The sequence below is a fragment of the Saccoglossus kowalevskii genome, chromosome 20 (assembly GCF_978046115.1).
Source record: "Saccoglossus kowalevskii chromosome 20, keSacKowa6.1, whole genome shotgun sequence".
In the NCBI taxonomy this organism is placed as follows: Eukaryota; Metazoa; Hemichordata; class Enteropneusta; family Harrimaniidae; genus Saccoglossus; species Saccoglossus kowalevskii.
Genome location: NC_140660.1, coordinates 11,033,183 through 11,050,761, shown reverse-complemented (window position 1 = coordinate 11,050,761; position 17,579 = coordinate 11,033,183). Strand labels below are relative to the sequence as shown.

The 17,579-nt window shown below is 33.6% G+C and overlaps 1 protein-coding gene across 1 annotated transcript; it reads left to right on the top strand.

Annotated features, from left to right (window-relative positions):
• Window positions 1-318: 318 nt before the first annotated feature.
• Window positions 319-17,579, top strand: LOC102806252 (cartilage intermediate layer protein 1-like). The gene is made up of 10 exons (XM_085494264.1): window positions 319-465; window positions 2,785-2,943; window positions 4,936-5,070; window positions 6,704-6,862; window positions 9,759-9,893; window positions 10,328-10,489; window positions 11,741-12,070; window positions 12,737-12,845; window positions 13,090-13,247; window positions 13,892-17,579. The coding sequence occupies exons 1-10, from the start codon at window positions 324-326 to the stop codon at window positions 16,261-16,263; spliced, it is 3,861 nt and encodes a 1,286-aa protein (XP_085350390.1). The 5' UTR covers window positions 319-323; the 3' UTR covers window positions 16,264-17,579.

The window sequence follows — 17,579 nt, the reverse complement described above, 5'->3', positions numbered from 1 at the left end:
CACATGAACAAAGCGTCCAACTGTCCAGACTCGTTACTTGCAGTGCCATATCACGACGCTTTTGAATGATCCCTGAGGGAAATTCCCAACTACAAAGCAACCAGTGTAATTAACCTGTGATAAAATGCCGTGCTTTTGTCATATAGATTTACCATCCATGAATCAATGTACTAAAAGTCCTACAAAGAGCCAGTGTCTGTTATTATGTACTGGCATAGCTATGTGTTGTCTTATGCAAATATAAATTCCATGGACAGCAGTGAATGTATAAAACACACCGAACACGCGTAATCACGCACACTCAACTGACATCTGGAGACAAGATGGCAGAAGAGAAAAAGACGTCCGCGAAGGGAAGACACTGGATTATCGGAATAACTTCCCTTGTGATGTTGGCTGCTTTTGCCGGGGTTGGATTTCTCGCTTATAGAACAGCGCAAGCACGAAACGCTACTCCAGATGCAGGTGAGTACAATTTTAGTTGCAAGTAATCCTGAAATATTTGACAATGCTAAACATATTCAATTTTAAATAATGCCACATGTATATGAGGGAAATATCATGTTTTCGCTTGCCCATACGATATGATAGTCATACCCATGTTATTTATGATGCCATTGCAAACCCACCATCGAGTATGTACAGAAGACAACAAACGGCGATATTGCCTGATACTCCTTGTGTTATTTATTTTAACTGAATTAAAGTTATTTAACCGTATTTGACTTGTAGCCAACAATACGATTTGCGCATTTGTTTTTCCAATTCAGTGAGGCAATGCTTGTGTCACAAATTGTAATGCTCTGGGAAACAGGTGTGAGGCAGGTGGATACTTTCGACGATTTCAAAATATCTTGCTTCATTTTTTGAACCGAAAATGCTAATTGTGTATTGCAGGCATCAACGTTACCTGCTTAAAACGTCGACTTATTTTATGTTGGCAGCACGCTCGGTAGTGTGGCAAACAATGAACTCCTAGGGGAATTGGAAATATCATAATTACGACAGAATAGAAAAGTCCCTGTAAATACACTGGTTGCTTGGTAGCACTTTTTTCAGGACCTAAGTTGTGCACCTTACCAAATACAATGATACCATTTAGGACCAGTTAAGATTTGTTTAAAGTGAAACAGTATTAAACAATGCCTTTACAGTTTTATTGACAAAGGGTATGAATAATTTTGAGCGAGTCAGAATACAAATAAAGTGATATGCTTTTTGTTATGCAAATGAGGTTATACAAAACCCATTCAGAAATTATCCAACCACTGCCAAAATATTCAGTAGGGGTATGAATAATTCTGTTTTCAACTGTATATGGGTCTCGTATAAACAAAGATGGCGACTGTTGCGTGGATCAACGAGTACAAACTGAGACGTTACCAAGCTTTAATTAAGTATTTTGAAAATGATTGGAAGCTATTCGAGTCACCGGTGGTAATTAGTGCAAGTCGCGCCCAGATCAAACCTCATACATGTAATTTCCATTACAAGATCGCATTGTATTATGGCAAACATGCGCAGCGCGACAACTTCCGCCCTTTAACCAAAACAAAATGAGGACTGAAGGTGCTCAGGCGAGCCTGCAGATGAATCTTACACAAGCAGATGCCATTGTCATACCCTAAAGGGATTACACATTAGTTCATTGCAGATATTCCAGCGTTGTTCATCCAAAACGTCAGCTGAGATCACGTCTCGCTGACTTTTTCTCACCCACTTCTCCTCGTACAATCTCTAATAAATCTACAATAAAATTCTAAGGCGTGGCCGAGTAAACATGCGATAAGGCAATTGCTGCAGTCTTTGGCATAATCACGTGATTACCATGGATGTGTATCACTGTTAAACCCTTCTGAAGTTACCACTACTAAATACGATTAGTAAACAAACATGCAAGCTGTTGATCCTAAACATTACTCACTGCAACGGCAATTCTGTCGAACACGAACGAATGTTTGGAATAATACGCAGAATGGTTTTTAAACGTTACAACAGTACCACTTAAATCAATATATTTAAACTCGCAAAGTATAGGAACTATTCTAAAAAAAACAACACATAAAATGAACAACACTGCAAATATTTTAGAATCAAGTGGGATCAATATCCTTCCCATCATATTTCGTACTCAATAACACAATACGTGTTCTAAATACTTCGTCTACTAAGAAATGTTTAAATTTACCATCATAAAGGACTCCATAAAATTATCAAATATCAGTTCAAAACGTAGTTCTCAAAGTAGTAGTAAACACAGACAATCTACAGAACATGTCAGCTTACTTGTTTTTTTACAAGCTGATATAAATGCAATGAATGGATTTAAAACATAATTTGACGGCTTGACGTGAGTCTCAGACTACTATTATATTCAGAACCAGCTACAAACATGAATCCCTTCTTAAAACTCCAGGGTAGGATCGGTAACTCACCGCATAGTAGTTGAGCAGCGGACTGATCTCAAGAATCAAAGTGATCGTTAGACCGACATTTTAGTCACTCCTACGATGAAACATTGCCCAACATTAGGCCAAAATGAGTCTTGCTCTCGTCTTAGAGAAATGATGCGGTGATGCGGTTTTAAATTTGTTGTTTTATATTTATTGAATAATGCTTTAATTTGGATTAGTAAAAAATGTATTGTAACATAAATCAAACGCGATGATGTAAGCAATCATGAGAAGGAAAACCCCATTTTATCGAGTATCACTTTAATAATGACGTACACTAGACCCCACTCTCATTTTGTTTTGCTTATTTCATTGTGCCTTTTTTCTGTAGATCTTAAGACTGGTAAAGAACAAACCAACCCCACGAATGTCCCGAATCCAAGTAGACCGAGCTCCACACCCGATTTGAATACACAAAACACCGAGCAATCATCGACGGCAACGCAAGATATACATGCATCCACAGAGAAAACTCCAACGTCTGTTCAAGGTAAAAGTTAAATAACTTGACATAAATCTGCGAACGTCGAACACGAACAATTTACTGTGACTAGCCTAGTTGTGTTGAGCGTGTACCAAAGCTGATTTCGAAACTGTGTTGCTTTTTGGATCCAAAATTAAACGTCAAACCATTCATTGCATTATCTCGTTTCTGATTGAAATTATCACTATAATGGATATTATCAATATAATAGATATTATCCCTGTGATGAATATCATCACTATAATGGATATTATCACTATAAAGCATATTATCACTATAATAAGTGACATATTAGTCAGATTATGTATGTAGCATACATGCACCCGTTATACATATTTTTTTCTGAAATATTATGCCGAATATAAAATTATTGGAATGCATCTCAAACGCTACATCAAAGTTACTCACCATTCGTCACTGTGATGAATATTATCACTATATTAGATATTATCACTGTGAAATGTATTATCACTATAATGCATATTATCACTGTGATGGATATTATCACTATAATGCATATTATCACTGAGAAATGTAATATCACTATAATGGATATTATTACTGTGAATGATATTAACACTATAATGGATATTATCACTGTGATGGATATTATCACTGTGAAAAGTATTATCACTATAATGGATATAATCACTGTGAAATGTATTTTCACTATAATGAATATTATTACTGTGAAATGTATTATCACTAAAATGGATATTATCACTGTGAAATGTGTTATCACTGTGATGGATATTATCACTATAATGATATTATCACTATAATGGATATTATCACTGTGTAATGTATATTATCACTGTGAAATGTGTTATCAATATAATGGATATTATCACTGTGAAATGTATTATCACTATAATGGATATTATCACTGTGAAATGTATTATCACTGTGATGGATATTATCACTATAATGGATATTATTACTGTGAAATGTATTATCACTATAATGGATATTATCACTGTGAAATGTATTATCACTATAATGGATATTATCACTATAATAGATATTATCACTGTGAAATGTATTATCACTATAATGGATATTATCACTGTGAAATGTATTATCACTATAATGGATGTTATTACTGTGAAATGTATTATCACTATAATGGATGTTATTACTGTGAAATGTATTATCACTATAATGGATATTATCACTGTGATGGATATTATCACTATAATAGATATTATCACTGTGAAATGTATTATCACTATAATGGATATTATCACTGTGAAATGTATTATCACTATAATGGATGTTATTACTGTGAAATGTATTATCACTATAATGGATATTATCACTGTGATGGATATTATCACTATAATAGATATTATCACTGAAATGTATTATCACTATAATGGATATTATCACTGTGAAATGTATTATCACTATAATGGATGTTATCACTGTGAAATGTATTATCACTATAATGGATATTATCACTATAATGGATATTATCACTGTGAAATGTATTATCACTATAATGGATATTATCACTGTGAAATGTATTATCACTATAATGGATATTATCACTGTGAAATGTACTATCCCTATAATGGATATTATCACTGTGAAATGTATTATCACTATAATGGATATTATCACTGTGAAATGTACTATCCCTATAATGGATATTATCACTATAATGTATATTATCACTATAATGGATATCATCACTATAATGGATATTATCACTGTGATGGATATTATCACTATATTGGATATTATCTGTGATGGATATTATCACCATAATGGATATTATCACTATGATTGATATTATCACCTTTATGGATATTATCACTGTAATGCATTTTACATTATCTACATGTTTATTAATTATCGATGTAGCATGAAATTATTAAACACTTTTATTTTCATACCCCACATACATTAGCAGTTTCTGGGTTATTTTTGTTTTATCGGTTTTTCACAGCACACAACACCTTTTTTTCATTAAAACAATCATGTTTGTTTGTGTAGATCCCAGCACCCAGTCACCTAATTTTAGGACATCACAGTTGACTACGGAACAGACGATAACTAAAATAACAGCTATACCGTCTACTACAGCAATTGTACATGCATCGACAATGAAGCCTCCCACCTACATCAGAGGTAATAATAATAATAATATTAATAATTTCCCTATGAATCATAGTTTTCCTGAGTCCATTTTTAATAACAACTCACTGGCGTCATTTTAAAAGGTTCTCAACTTTGCATTTGTGACGTCACTACATGAGCTCACGCAATATTAATAATCATTGCTCGATTTCATTCATGCCACTGTATTGTTCCAGACATATGATAGCAGTCGTCCAAATCTCGTAGTATTTGAAATTATATCTTTCATATTTCATATATTTGGGATATATATGGTACACCCACCGCTCTATTCTGGATCACAAAACGCTTCTTATCCGAGTTCAATTGACAATATTATTACGAATTAATTTAGCAGGAGGTATTCACACAATATAAGTAGTGGGACCAACGAAGAATTTTCTTCAATAATTTAAAATGAGGACGGAAGGTGCTCAGGCGAGCTTGCAGATGAATCTTACACAAGCAGATGCCATTGTCATACCCTAAAGGGATTATACATTAGTTAATTGCAGATATTCCAGCGTTGTTTATCCAAAACGTCAGCTGAGATCACGTCTCGCTGACTTTTTCTCACCCACTTCTTCTCGTACAATCTCTAATAAATCTACAATAAAATTCTAAGGCGTGGCCGAGTAAACATGCGATAAGGCAATTGCTGCAGTCTTTGGCATAATCACGTGATTACCATGGATGTGTATCACTGTTAAACCCTTCTGAAGTTACCACTACTAAATACGATTAGTAAACAAACATGCAAGCTGTTGATCCTAAACATTACTCACTGCAACGGCAATTCTGTCGAACACGAACGAATGTTTGGAATAATACGCAGAATGGTTTTTAAACGTTACAACAGTACCACTTAAATCAATATATTTAAACTCGCAAAGTATAGGAACTATTCTAAAAAAAACAACACATAAAATGAACAACACTGCAAATATTTTAGAATCAAGTGGGATCAATATCCTTCCCATCATATTTCGTACTCAATAACACAATACGTGTTCTAAATACTTCGTCTACTAAGAAATGTTTAAATTTACCATCATAAAGGACTCCATAAAATTATCAAATATCAGTTCAAAACGTAGTTCTCAAAGTAGTAGTAAACACAGAAAATCTACAGAACGTGTCAGCTTACTTGTTTTTTTACAAGCTGATATAAATGCAATGAATGGATTTAAAACATAATTTGACGGCTTGACGTGAGTCTCAGACTACTATTATATTCAGAACCAGCTACAAACATGAATCCCTTCTTAAAACTCCAGGGTAGGATCGGTAACTTACCGCATAGTAGTTGAGCAGCGGACTGATCTCAAGAATCAAAGTGATCGTTAGACCGACATTTTAGTCACTCCTACGATGAAACATTGCCCAACATTAGGCCAAAATGAGTCTTGCTCTCGTCTTAGAGAAATGATGCGGTGATGCGGTTTTAAATTTGTTGTTTTATATTTATTGAATAATGCTTTAATTTGGATTAGTAAAAAATGTATTGTAACATAAATCAAACGCGATGATGTAAGCAATCATGAGAAGGAAAACCCCATTTTATCGAGTATCACTTTAATAATGACGTACACTAGACCCCACTCTCATTTTGTTTTGCTTATTTCATTGTGCCTTTTTTCTGTAGATCTTAAGACTGGTAAAGAACAAACCAACCCCACGAATGTCCCGAATCCAAGTAGACCGAGCTCCACACCCGATTTGAATACACAAAACACCGAGCAATCATCGACGGCAACGCAAGATATACATGCATCCACAGAGAAAACTCCAACGTCTGTTCAAGGTAAAAGTTAAATAACTTGACATAAATCTGCGAACGTCGAACACGAACAATTTACTGTGACTAGCCTAGTTGTGTTGAGCGTGTACCAAAGCTGATTTCGAAACTGTGTTGCTTTTTGGATCCAAAATTAAACGTCAAACCATTCATTGCATTATCTCGTTTCTGATTGAAATTATCACTATAATGGATTTTATCAATATAATGGATATTATCCCTGTGATGAATATCATCACTATAATGGATATTATCACTATAAAGCATATTAACACTATAATAAGTGACATATTAGTCAGATTATGTATGTAGCATACATGCACCCGTTATACATATTTTTTTCTGAAACATTATGCCGAATATAAAATTATTGGAATGCATCTCAAACGCTACATCAAAGTTACTCACCATTCGTCACTGTGATGAATATATTCACTATATTAGATATTATCACTGTGAAATGTATTATCACTATAATGCATATTATCACTGTGATGGATATTATCACTATAATGCATATTATCACTGAGAAATGTAATATCACTAAAATGGATATTATTACTGTGAATGATATTAACACTATAATGGATATTATCACTGTGATGGATATTATCACTGTGAAAAGTATTATCACTATAATGGATATAATCACTGTGAAATGTATTTTCACTATAATGAATATTATTACCGTGAAATGTATTATCACTAAAATGGATATTATCACTGTGAAATGTGTTATCACTGTGATGGATATTATCACTATAATGATATTATCACTATAATGGATATTATCACTGTGTAATGTATATTATCACTGTGAAATGTGTTATCAATATAATGGATATTATCACTGTGAAATGTATTATCACTATAATGGATAATATCACTATAATGGATATTATCACTGTGATGGATATTATCACTGTGAAATGTACTATTCCTATAATGGATATTATCACTGTGAAATGTATTATCACTATAATGGATATTATCACTGTGAAATGTATTATCACTATAATGGATATTATCACTGTGAAATGTATTATCACTATAATGGATATTATCACTGTGATGGATATTATCACTGTGAAATGTACTATTCCTATAATGGATATTATCACTGTGAAATGTATTATCACTATAATGGATATTATCACTGTGATGGATATTATCACTATAATGGATATTATTACTGTGAAATGTATTATCACTATAATGGATATTATCACTGTGTAATGTATATTATCACTGTGAAATGTGTTATCAATATAATGGATATTATCACTGTGAAATGTATTATCACTATAATGGATATTATCACTATTATGGATATTATCACTGTGATGGATATTATCACTGTGAAATATACTATTCCTATAATGGATATTATCACTGTGAAATGTATTATCACTATAATGGATATTATCACTGTGAAATGTATTATCACTATAATGGATATTATCACTGTGATGGATATTATCACTGTGAAATGTACTATTCCTATAATGGATATTATCACTGTGAAATGTATTATCACTATAATGGATATTATTACTGTGAAATGTATTATCACTATAATGGATATTATCACTGTGGAATGTATTATCACTATAATGGATATTATCACTGTGAAATGTATTATCACTATAATGGATATTATCACTGTGAAATGTATTATCACTATAATGGATGTTATTACTGTGAAATGTATTATCACTATAATGGATGTTATTACTGTGAAATGTATTATCACTATAATGGATATTATCACTGTGATGGATATTATTACTATAATAGATATTATCACTGTGAAATGTATTATTACTATAATGGATATTATCACTGTGAAATGTTTTATCACTATAATGGATGTTATTACTGTGAAATGTATTATCACTATAATGGATATTATCACTGTGATGGATATTATCACTATAATAGATATTATCACTGTGAAATGTATTATCACTATAATGGATATTATCACTGTGAAATGTATTATCACTATAATGGATGTTATTACTGTGAAATGTATTATCACTATAATGGATATTATCACTGTGAAATGTATTATCACTATAATGGATATTATCACTATAATAGATATTATCACTGTGAAATGTATTATCACTATAATGGATATTATCACTGTGATGGATATTATCACTATAATTGATGTTATTACTGTGTAATGTATTATCCCTATAATGGATATTATCACTGTGAAATGTATTATCACTATAATGTATATTATCACTGTGACGGATATTATCACTATAATGGATAGTATCACTGTGACGAATATCATCACTATAATGGATATCATCACTATAATGGATATTATCACTGTGATGGATATTATCACTATAATAGATATTATCACTGTGAAATATATTATCACTATAATGGATATTATCACTTTGAAATGTATTATCACTATAATGGATATTATCACTGTGAAATGTACTATCCCTATAATGGATATTATCACTGTGAAATGTATTATCACTATAATGGATATTATCACTGTGAAATGTACTATCCCTATAATGGATATTATCACTATAATGTATATTATCACTATAATGGATATCATCACTATAATGGATATTATCACTGTGATGGATATTATCACTATATTGGATATTATCTGTGATGGATATTATCACCATAATGGATATTATCACTATGATTGATATTATCACTTTTATGGATATTATCACTGTAATGCATTTTACATTATCTACATGTTTATTAATTATCGATGTAGCATGAAATTATTAAACACTTTTATTTTCATACCCCACATACATTAGCAGTTTCTGGGTTATTTTTGTTTTATCGGTTTTTCACAGCACACAAAACCTTTTTTTCATTAAAACAATCATGTTTGTTTGTGTAGATCCCAGCACCCAGTCACCTAATTTTAGGACATCACAGTTGACTACGGAACAGACGATAACTAAAATAACAGCTATACCGTCTACTACAGCAATTGTACATGCATCGACAATGAAGCCTCCCACCTACATCAGAGGTAATAATAATAATATTAATAATTTCCCTATGAATCATAGTTTTCCTGAGTCCATTTTTAATAACAACTCACTGGCGTCATTTTAAAAGGTTCTCAACTTTGCATTTGTGACGTCACTACATGAGCTCACGCAATATTAATAGTCATTGCTCGATTTCATTCATGCCACTGTATTGTTCCAGACATATGATAGCAATAATTTAAAAGTAGGGTTTTCTATAGATATTTGTTTGTTTACATTGTTTAGTGTTGCATTTCAGGAAAAATAAACAACCATTCGCTGATGTGTAGTATTTCCATGATGTGTAGTATTTCTGGGGTATTTCCATTATTCCTTTTTTGCCCGACAAAAATTTGTTGCATGGCATTTCAAAAGATGTATATAAACGAATTGTACTATTTGTGTTTTGACAAGCAATCTACTTTTCTGGCAGGAGATACATCATGGCTTACGTGGGGGCAATGGACAAACTGTGACGTCACGTGTGGTGCAGGTGTCCAGATTCGAACTAGATCATGCTACACCACGTTAGATACTGAAACATGCACCGGAAATCCACAACAAGCACGGACTTGTGCTGATTGGGACTGTCCAAGTAAGTAAAGTATACATTCTGTTTTTGGTGAAATTACAAAGTTAAAGTTGCATGAAGCTGAATACTATATAATGCTCTTATTTTTTTCCCGAAAATCAAAGATAGCAGACAAACCATGTGATTAATATATTTTTTCTCATAAGAAACGTACACACTGCATGAATAAAGTTGATCGCTAAAGCAGTCAAGAGAGAATAAAAGCCCCAAATGTTGATCAGTTTTGTCGAAAATCACGTAACCGCTTAATGTTTTTATTTGTGAAATATGTAGCCCATATATCAATAATGCTACTATAAAAAATGCGTGCCTAGTCACTAAGTCACCTAGTCACTGTATTTCAAGTCGACCAATCAAACTTCTTGGAGTTATGTGTACTAGTTTTCATTGCCTCCAATTAGCTTGAGAAGTTTACGGGTAAATGATATTCAGATGATTGGATCTTAAAATGTCTACGTGAATACAAACATACAACTATAAAGTTAGTCACTTAAAATACCTATAAGAAACAACTGCTAAAAATGATGCTAATTTTGTTAAAAATCAAATAAAAATGATTGTCTCGTATGTAGTTATAGCCAAACTGTTTTATACAAAACTATAAGGTTGACTGGATTGAACACCCATCAGAAACAAATGCCTCAAATTGTGTTAATTTTTGCCAGAAATCCAAGATGATGGCCTAACCACGCGGCGAATCAAAAGTATGTTTGTCATAAAAAGCTTTGTGTATGATATATGCAAAATATGAAGTATATTGGTTGATGCATTCATGACGAACAAATTCCCAGACTTTTGGTCATTTTTGTCAAAATCAAAGATGGCGAGGAAATCACGTGACTGGTTAACATTTATTTTATTTTAATGCTACATGCCAAATATCGAGTTTATTGGTTAAAACACGTGACTTATACATTTTTAACAGTCTGAAATAATTCAATATATATAGATGAAACAAGGAAAATGTCAAAATAATCGTATTACTGAGGCATCATTCCAAAATGGTAGCCAAACCATGTGTCCAACCATAAACAGATTAAATAGGAAGGTTAAAGCCAATGATACAATATTTAAACTGTTGCCTTATAAAATGGGTAACATAATTAAGTTTTATAGTACACCAGTCGCTATTGCGTATGCTTTCTACAATTTCTTTTTTGAAAATCAAAAATTATGGAAGACAAAGGTTGGGGGAGATTTTAGGTCGTATCCATGTTTTTACGTCTATCAATTGTGCTTTTTTAACCTCGGCAGATTGCTCAAACAAATGCATGGAAGGAGTGTATCGCGATGACTGCATATTTTGTGTTTGTGAAAACGACACCATCATAGCGACAGTTAAAGACATTGCGGGTCGGCCAGTGTACAATGTTCGCATTTCAAGATCCGAACAACCCTATGCTACTGTGGCTACAACAGATGAAAATGGCCAATTTAGAATAGATGGTGCTTGCATATATTCGTCTGTACTGATTGTGGAAAAAGAGCAATTCTTAACAAAGCATGTGAATACATCAACTTCATCGGTTGAAAACAATCAAGAAGGCAGATTTGCGTCATTGAACATAAAACTCGATAGAATAGGTGAGTATATTTCTTGATAATGTGTTATTGAAACATATAGCCAATCATATATTAGGTTAGATGGTAAAAGTGAAAGCCATGGGAAGTTACACTGAAAGCCAGGGTGAAAATATTAGAACCATCATGCGACGTCTCATTAATAAAGTACATTTTGGACAACATGAATGATAGCTTTAAAATGTTTTTCTATTGGACTACAAATGTCATTGGTCACGAAATATTTTCATCATAATATTGATTTATATACGAAGGTTGTGTACATATCAATTGTTATCTTTTGTTCTTGTTGGTTGTTTTGACATTTTTTTGACATTTTTGGTCGTTTCTTTTCTTTTATATATTGTAAATATTTCTTCCACTTTATGAACATACTGAACAGCAATTGGAAATAAATATACTTTATTAGAGTGACCAAAATGTTTTCATAAGCAAATAATTTGGGATACGTCACGCCACACTACATACAAAATGACCAGCATTCAATAAAATATTAACATTATTTATTATGCTATAATTGCTGGAGTAAATTATTTATTGCTAAATCGATAAATGGATATGTTTAATTTATGAACAGGTTTCTACCTTGAAATAGTGACATTTAAACTTGCGTGCCCTGCCTCTATTAATTATTAGTAGTAATCATTTTTATATTATGTAATTGATTAGAGCCTCTAAGAATAACAGACCATCCCGAGGACCAAGTTAGTTATATTGGACAGAATGTATCATACTCTTGCTTAGCACAGAGCAACCCACAACCAACATACTACGAATGGTAGGTTGGTAAATTTATTTATATATTAATATAACCGACAGTGAGTAATGTGTATGAAATTATTATTCCAAATAATACCAAGAATTTTGTCATATTTAAAAAAGGATTATTAATCTGCAACCGATAGGATAAAAGTTACAGAAAAATACATAAACAAGTGCAATATACTGTATATTAATACAGTAAATGATGTGAAAAATTGTAGAGTTTAAATGTGCAACACCTTTTTATTTTTATATCATAGGTTTAAGGATGGAATTATAATTGACGAAGTCGTCTACGGACACAACAATCTTCTATTCCTATATAATGTTAGTAAATCTGACGAAGCCCTGTACACATGTCGAGCCAACAGCGAAGTAGGATCTATGTATTCACTTGGAGCATCACTAACTGTAATTGGTAAATTATCATTTGATCATTAGGTGTTATAGTTAGGTGACTAGCTGACAGACTGACTGACTGAATTGCATTGGTAGCTGCAACGTGCATTTGGAATAAAAACTTCTGGACTAAGACATCAGTATCGTTCGTACCTGGACGCCTTAACATTTAGATCCAGTATCAGTCTATTCTTTGACGCAGACTAATGTCATTGTGTTTTTATTAAACAAATACCTGAAATTATTATACTGTTTGGGTCAAATATGACAATCAGTATCGGCTTTGCACAAATACATTATTATTTGGCCTATTTTATCATATGCCATGTGACAACACATCAAATATGGCCAAGCCCATTCGCTATTGTAAAGACAAACATTTCATCATGTATGCTGTTGCAAAACATACTAGTGGCCTTAATTACAACCAGCTTTTAGTAGAGTGAGGTTTACATATCACTGTCAAGTAATTGTATTGTTCTATCCTATTTCACAAGATCTATCACAGTTACGATATGACAATGTGAATGCAATATAATAATATGGGTAAATTAGACAATTGTGGTATTGTTTAATATGAACTTATACGTCGTTTAATACTGTTGAAAAAACAACTATATAAGTTGTATGTTAATTATTTCACATTAATATTTTTTCCAACAGATTCGGATGAGGAAATTTGTAATCCATCGCCTGAACAAGAATTAATAGAATTGCCTGAAGAGTGCAGAGATGTTTCTTCTGAGAAACGTTACTATAACGTTGGTAAATGTAGCAACAAACTTTGTCCTGGTTGCCAGGACACCATTTGCAGTGTATCACAAGATAATTGTTGCATACCTCTGTTATATAGTACACATAACATATCATGTGATACGTTTGACATGGCAGTGTCTGTAATAACTCGATGCAGTTGTGGTCCATGCTTAAAACAACAAGTTAAGGTTAGAGGTCGAGTTGTATCCGCTGTTGATAGATCACCTCTCCGAGCTGCGAAACTTCTCAGTGAAAAAGTTGAAATTGCGCAAACAAACAGCAAAGGTGAATTCAAATTTGAGATGCTAAAAAGTAAGAAAAGAATTTCAGTCACATTTAAAGATCGAAAGAATGAATTTATAAGTAAGACAGTGATATTTGATCTTGAAGATGACACTACGACTTATCATTCCATAGCACTTCAGATACGTGCCCCTTCTATAACCCTTAATGCGAGCGAAACATCAAGTATTCCCCTTGGCGGCTCAGAGGTAACTCCATCTATGGAACTTGATATACCAGCAGGTGCTTTTCACAGCGAAGATGGCTCTGTGTATGAAGGGAATGTTAAAGGTAGTATAACATTTACAGATCCAATCGCAGAGTCTGTAATTGACACCATACAGAGTGACTTAACAACACGGGACGTCGAGGGTAATGAAGTGCCATTACAAACATACGGAATGTTCACAATGCAATTCAGTGACGAAAACGACAATCCATTGCGAGTTGACGGAGACATGGAGCTATTCATAGATGCCGAGAAGGCTAATATAGACGCATCATTAGAAGATTTGCCACACCTCTGGTTTTTAAATCAAGAGTCAGGTGAATGGGAAGATATTGGCAACCTTCAACTACCAGCTGAGAATCGTAAAAGAAGAGATCTTGAATCACGTACATTTCTTGTTGGAAATATCAATGTCAATGCTTTCGACCTTACTGAACTACCGGCATGCAACATTGACCAATTTGTAAATTCAAGAAAGGTGTGCTACCTCAAAGTAAGAGTTTATGATGACGAAACCATGTCAACCCCACTCCCTGGCGTGGAAATAACTGCTATAACAAATGAACAGTTAGTGTTTGATAGATATGCACCCGATTTTGGAAGAGGTCGTTTCAGCTTTTTCAACAGGGCTACTACTGGTATAGATGGAAGTGCATGTGTGCGGACTTTTTGCGCTCGCAATGATTCGTTTTACGTCATTAACGTCAGGGCAGAATACGAAGGTACTTACTTAACTGCACATGACCCAAGGAACGTGTCTGCTGCAAGTTATTCTGGAACATGGCCGCAAGATTTGGTAAATACTGTGGAATTAAGTGATGGATCCACCACACCATCTGCCTTCATCACGATGAAGGGTCTCACGCCACAAATGGCTGACAGCAAGAGCTATTATGGATGGTGGTGGGGATACGATGATTACACATTTGAATATGAACGATATGATTATGAACAGTATGAAAACCGTGAATTCGGTCCATTTTATTGGCATTGGTGGAATTATTATTTAGCCAAAGACGCGTGCATGATGGCCAATAATACTGAAAATCACGTTGTGTTTACAGGAAAGGGAAGACATGGTGATGCATATGCATACAACACTGAGCCATACGACGTATATGACAGTGACGACTATGAAAAAAATCGCACTGCATTGTCATGGTATCCTTATGAAGGCGACAACAAACGCTCATGTTTTATAAAGATATTGGTTGATAGCGACGGAAGTGAACGGTTCCGAGTGTCTAGTTTTGGCGGAGGAGGCACTGCTGCTGGAGACGCAATGTATGGTATCCGTATCGATTATTCTAAACCAAACCCCCCTAATTCCGGCATTTCAACTAAGACTGCAGCTTGCATTGAGTTTAAATGCAGTGGTTTCATTCGTGAAGGACGTCCGTTTGACAATGACGGAGTTTTAGGAGACGACCAGACAGTCTTAGATATAGCTCCCACGTCTACGTCATACGAGAGATGTCGATTGAAATATCCGTATCCAGTAAACACTCATCTTTCAGATTTTTTGTCAGATCTGGGCAATCAAGTTGAAGTGCACGACAACTACAAACGTGTCCGTGGAAAGATTCCGTCTGAGACTCTATATCCAGGTGATATGACAGGGTTATACGTATCGAGTGGTCGTGAAAGTACAGGCTATGAAAACGCATTAGAAAACTGTCATGCTGGAGACGATAGAGCAAGTCAATACCCCCAAGCCTACCCAGAAAATCCCGAGAAAAATTACGCATTTGAATACGAGTGCTACTAAAAGCAAATGCACAAATGCTCCGATACTAGCGTGTTTTTGAAAATATATTGTATTCTGTTATTGTGTTTGTTTGTAACTTATCATTTATTTTCGAATTAAAGCGGGGTGGTCGTCGCGCAGCGCGAGTTCAAATTTCATGTAAATAAACAATGTATTTTACAATGTATGCGTCACTATGAGTCCCATATCGAACAGGACGCGACACGACGACTGCCGCCCTTTAACTTATATACCAGCAATAACACAAATCTAACTATTCTTTTTTTTCTTCCTACCTACTTTTTGTTAATATGCTGCATAAATTTTCATAACTGGCTAGTATGCTTTTTTACAATTTGAAACGCATAGTTAGCTAAATAAGTTTAACATCATTGTCATTCTTTTTACTTGAGATTCCCCGTGAGATTAACATTTTTTTAAAAATACAGTCAGAACTTTTAGCCTCAGTCAAAATTCAATGAACGACTTATAATTTTTTTTGGATAAACCATGTCTTTAATAAATTCCATGATCTTTTCTAACTTGTTGTCATCCTTGTCATCAATGATGTCTTCATTTGATTCCGCAAACGACCATTTTGGCTTTTCAAGAAAGTACAAACTACATCAGCTATAATATACCCACATAGTCATCTACAGCGAAACAAGCGAAGCCCTTTACGCTCACTTGGAACTACTTAAAACTAATCACCGCTAATATTTGGCTGGCTTTGTACGGATCCCCAGGTCGTAAAGTGTTAGAACGAATATCATATAAATAAGAACGTACACATCTACTTTTTGAAGGAACACACACACAAAAGTGTTCTTTTTAGTAGTACTGTGAAACACTTTAATTTAACTGGTATAAATTGTTGCTGAAATGGCTTTCTGGGTGTTTTGTATAGAATTAATTTTCACTTATTTTGTGAAAATGTATATTCGCTGGATTTTATTTTCACTGAATCATTTTTTCCGTGAAAATAGAAAAAATCATTTCTAAGCAAAAATGAAGTATTTCCTAGTAGTTAATAGATCACAGGTTGTTAATAACAAAGCTGCGTTGACATACATAAAACAATTAGCATAGACGCGTGGATGAAGATGGATATACTTTATTCAGAGTTGCAATGGCTGTATTGTTAATAAACACATTCTCACGTGCAATAGCATTGTTGAAAAATAATTACAGCTCATTGGACATATATATATATATGCAAAAATAAATATATCTTGTTGACTCACGATCACACCACAGTGTATACAAACAAAAGGAACAACTTGAGCCGTCGTTTTCAAACGACAGCAACATGAATAAAACATGTGGTTCAGATGTAA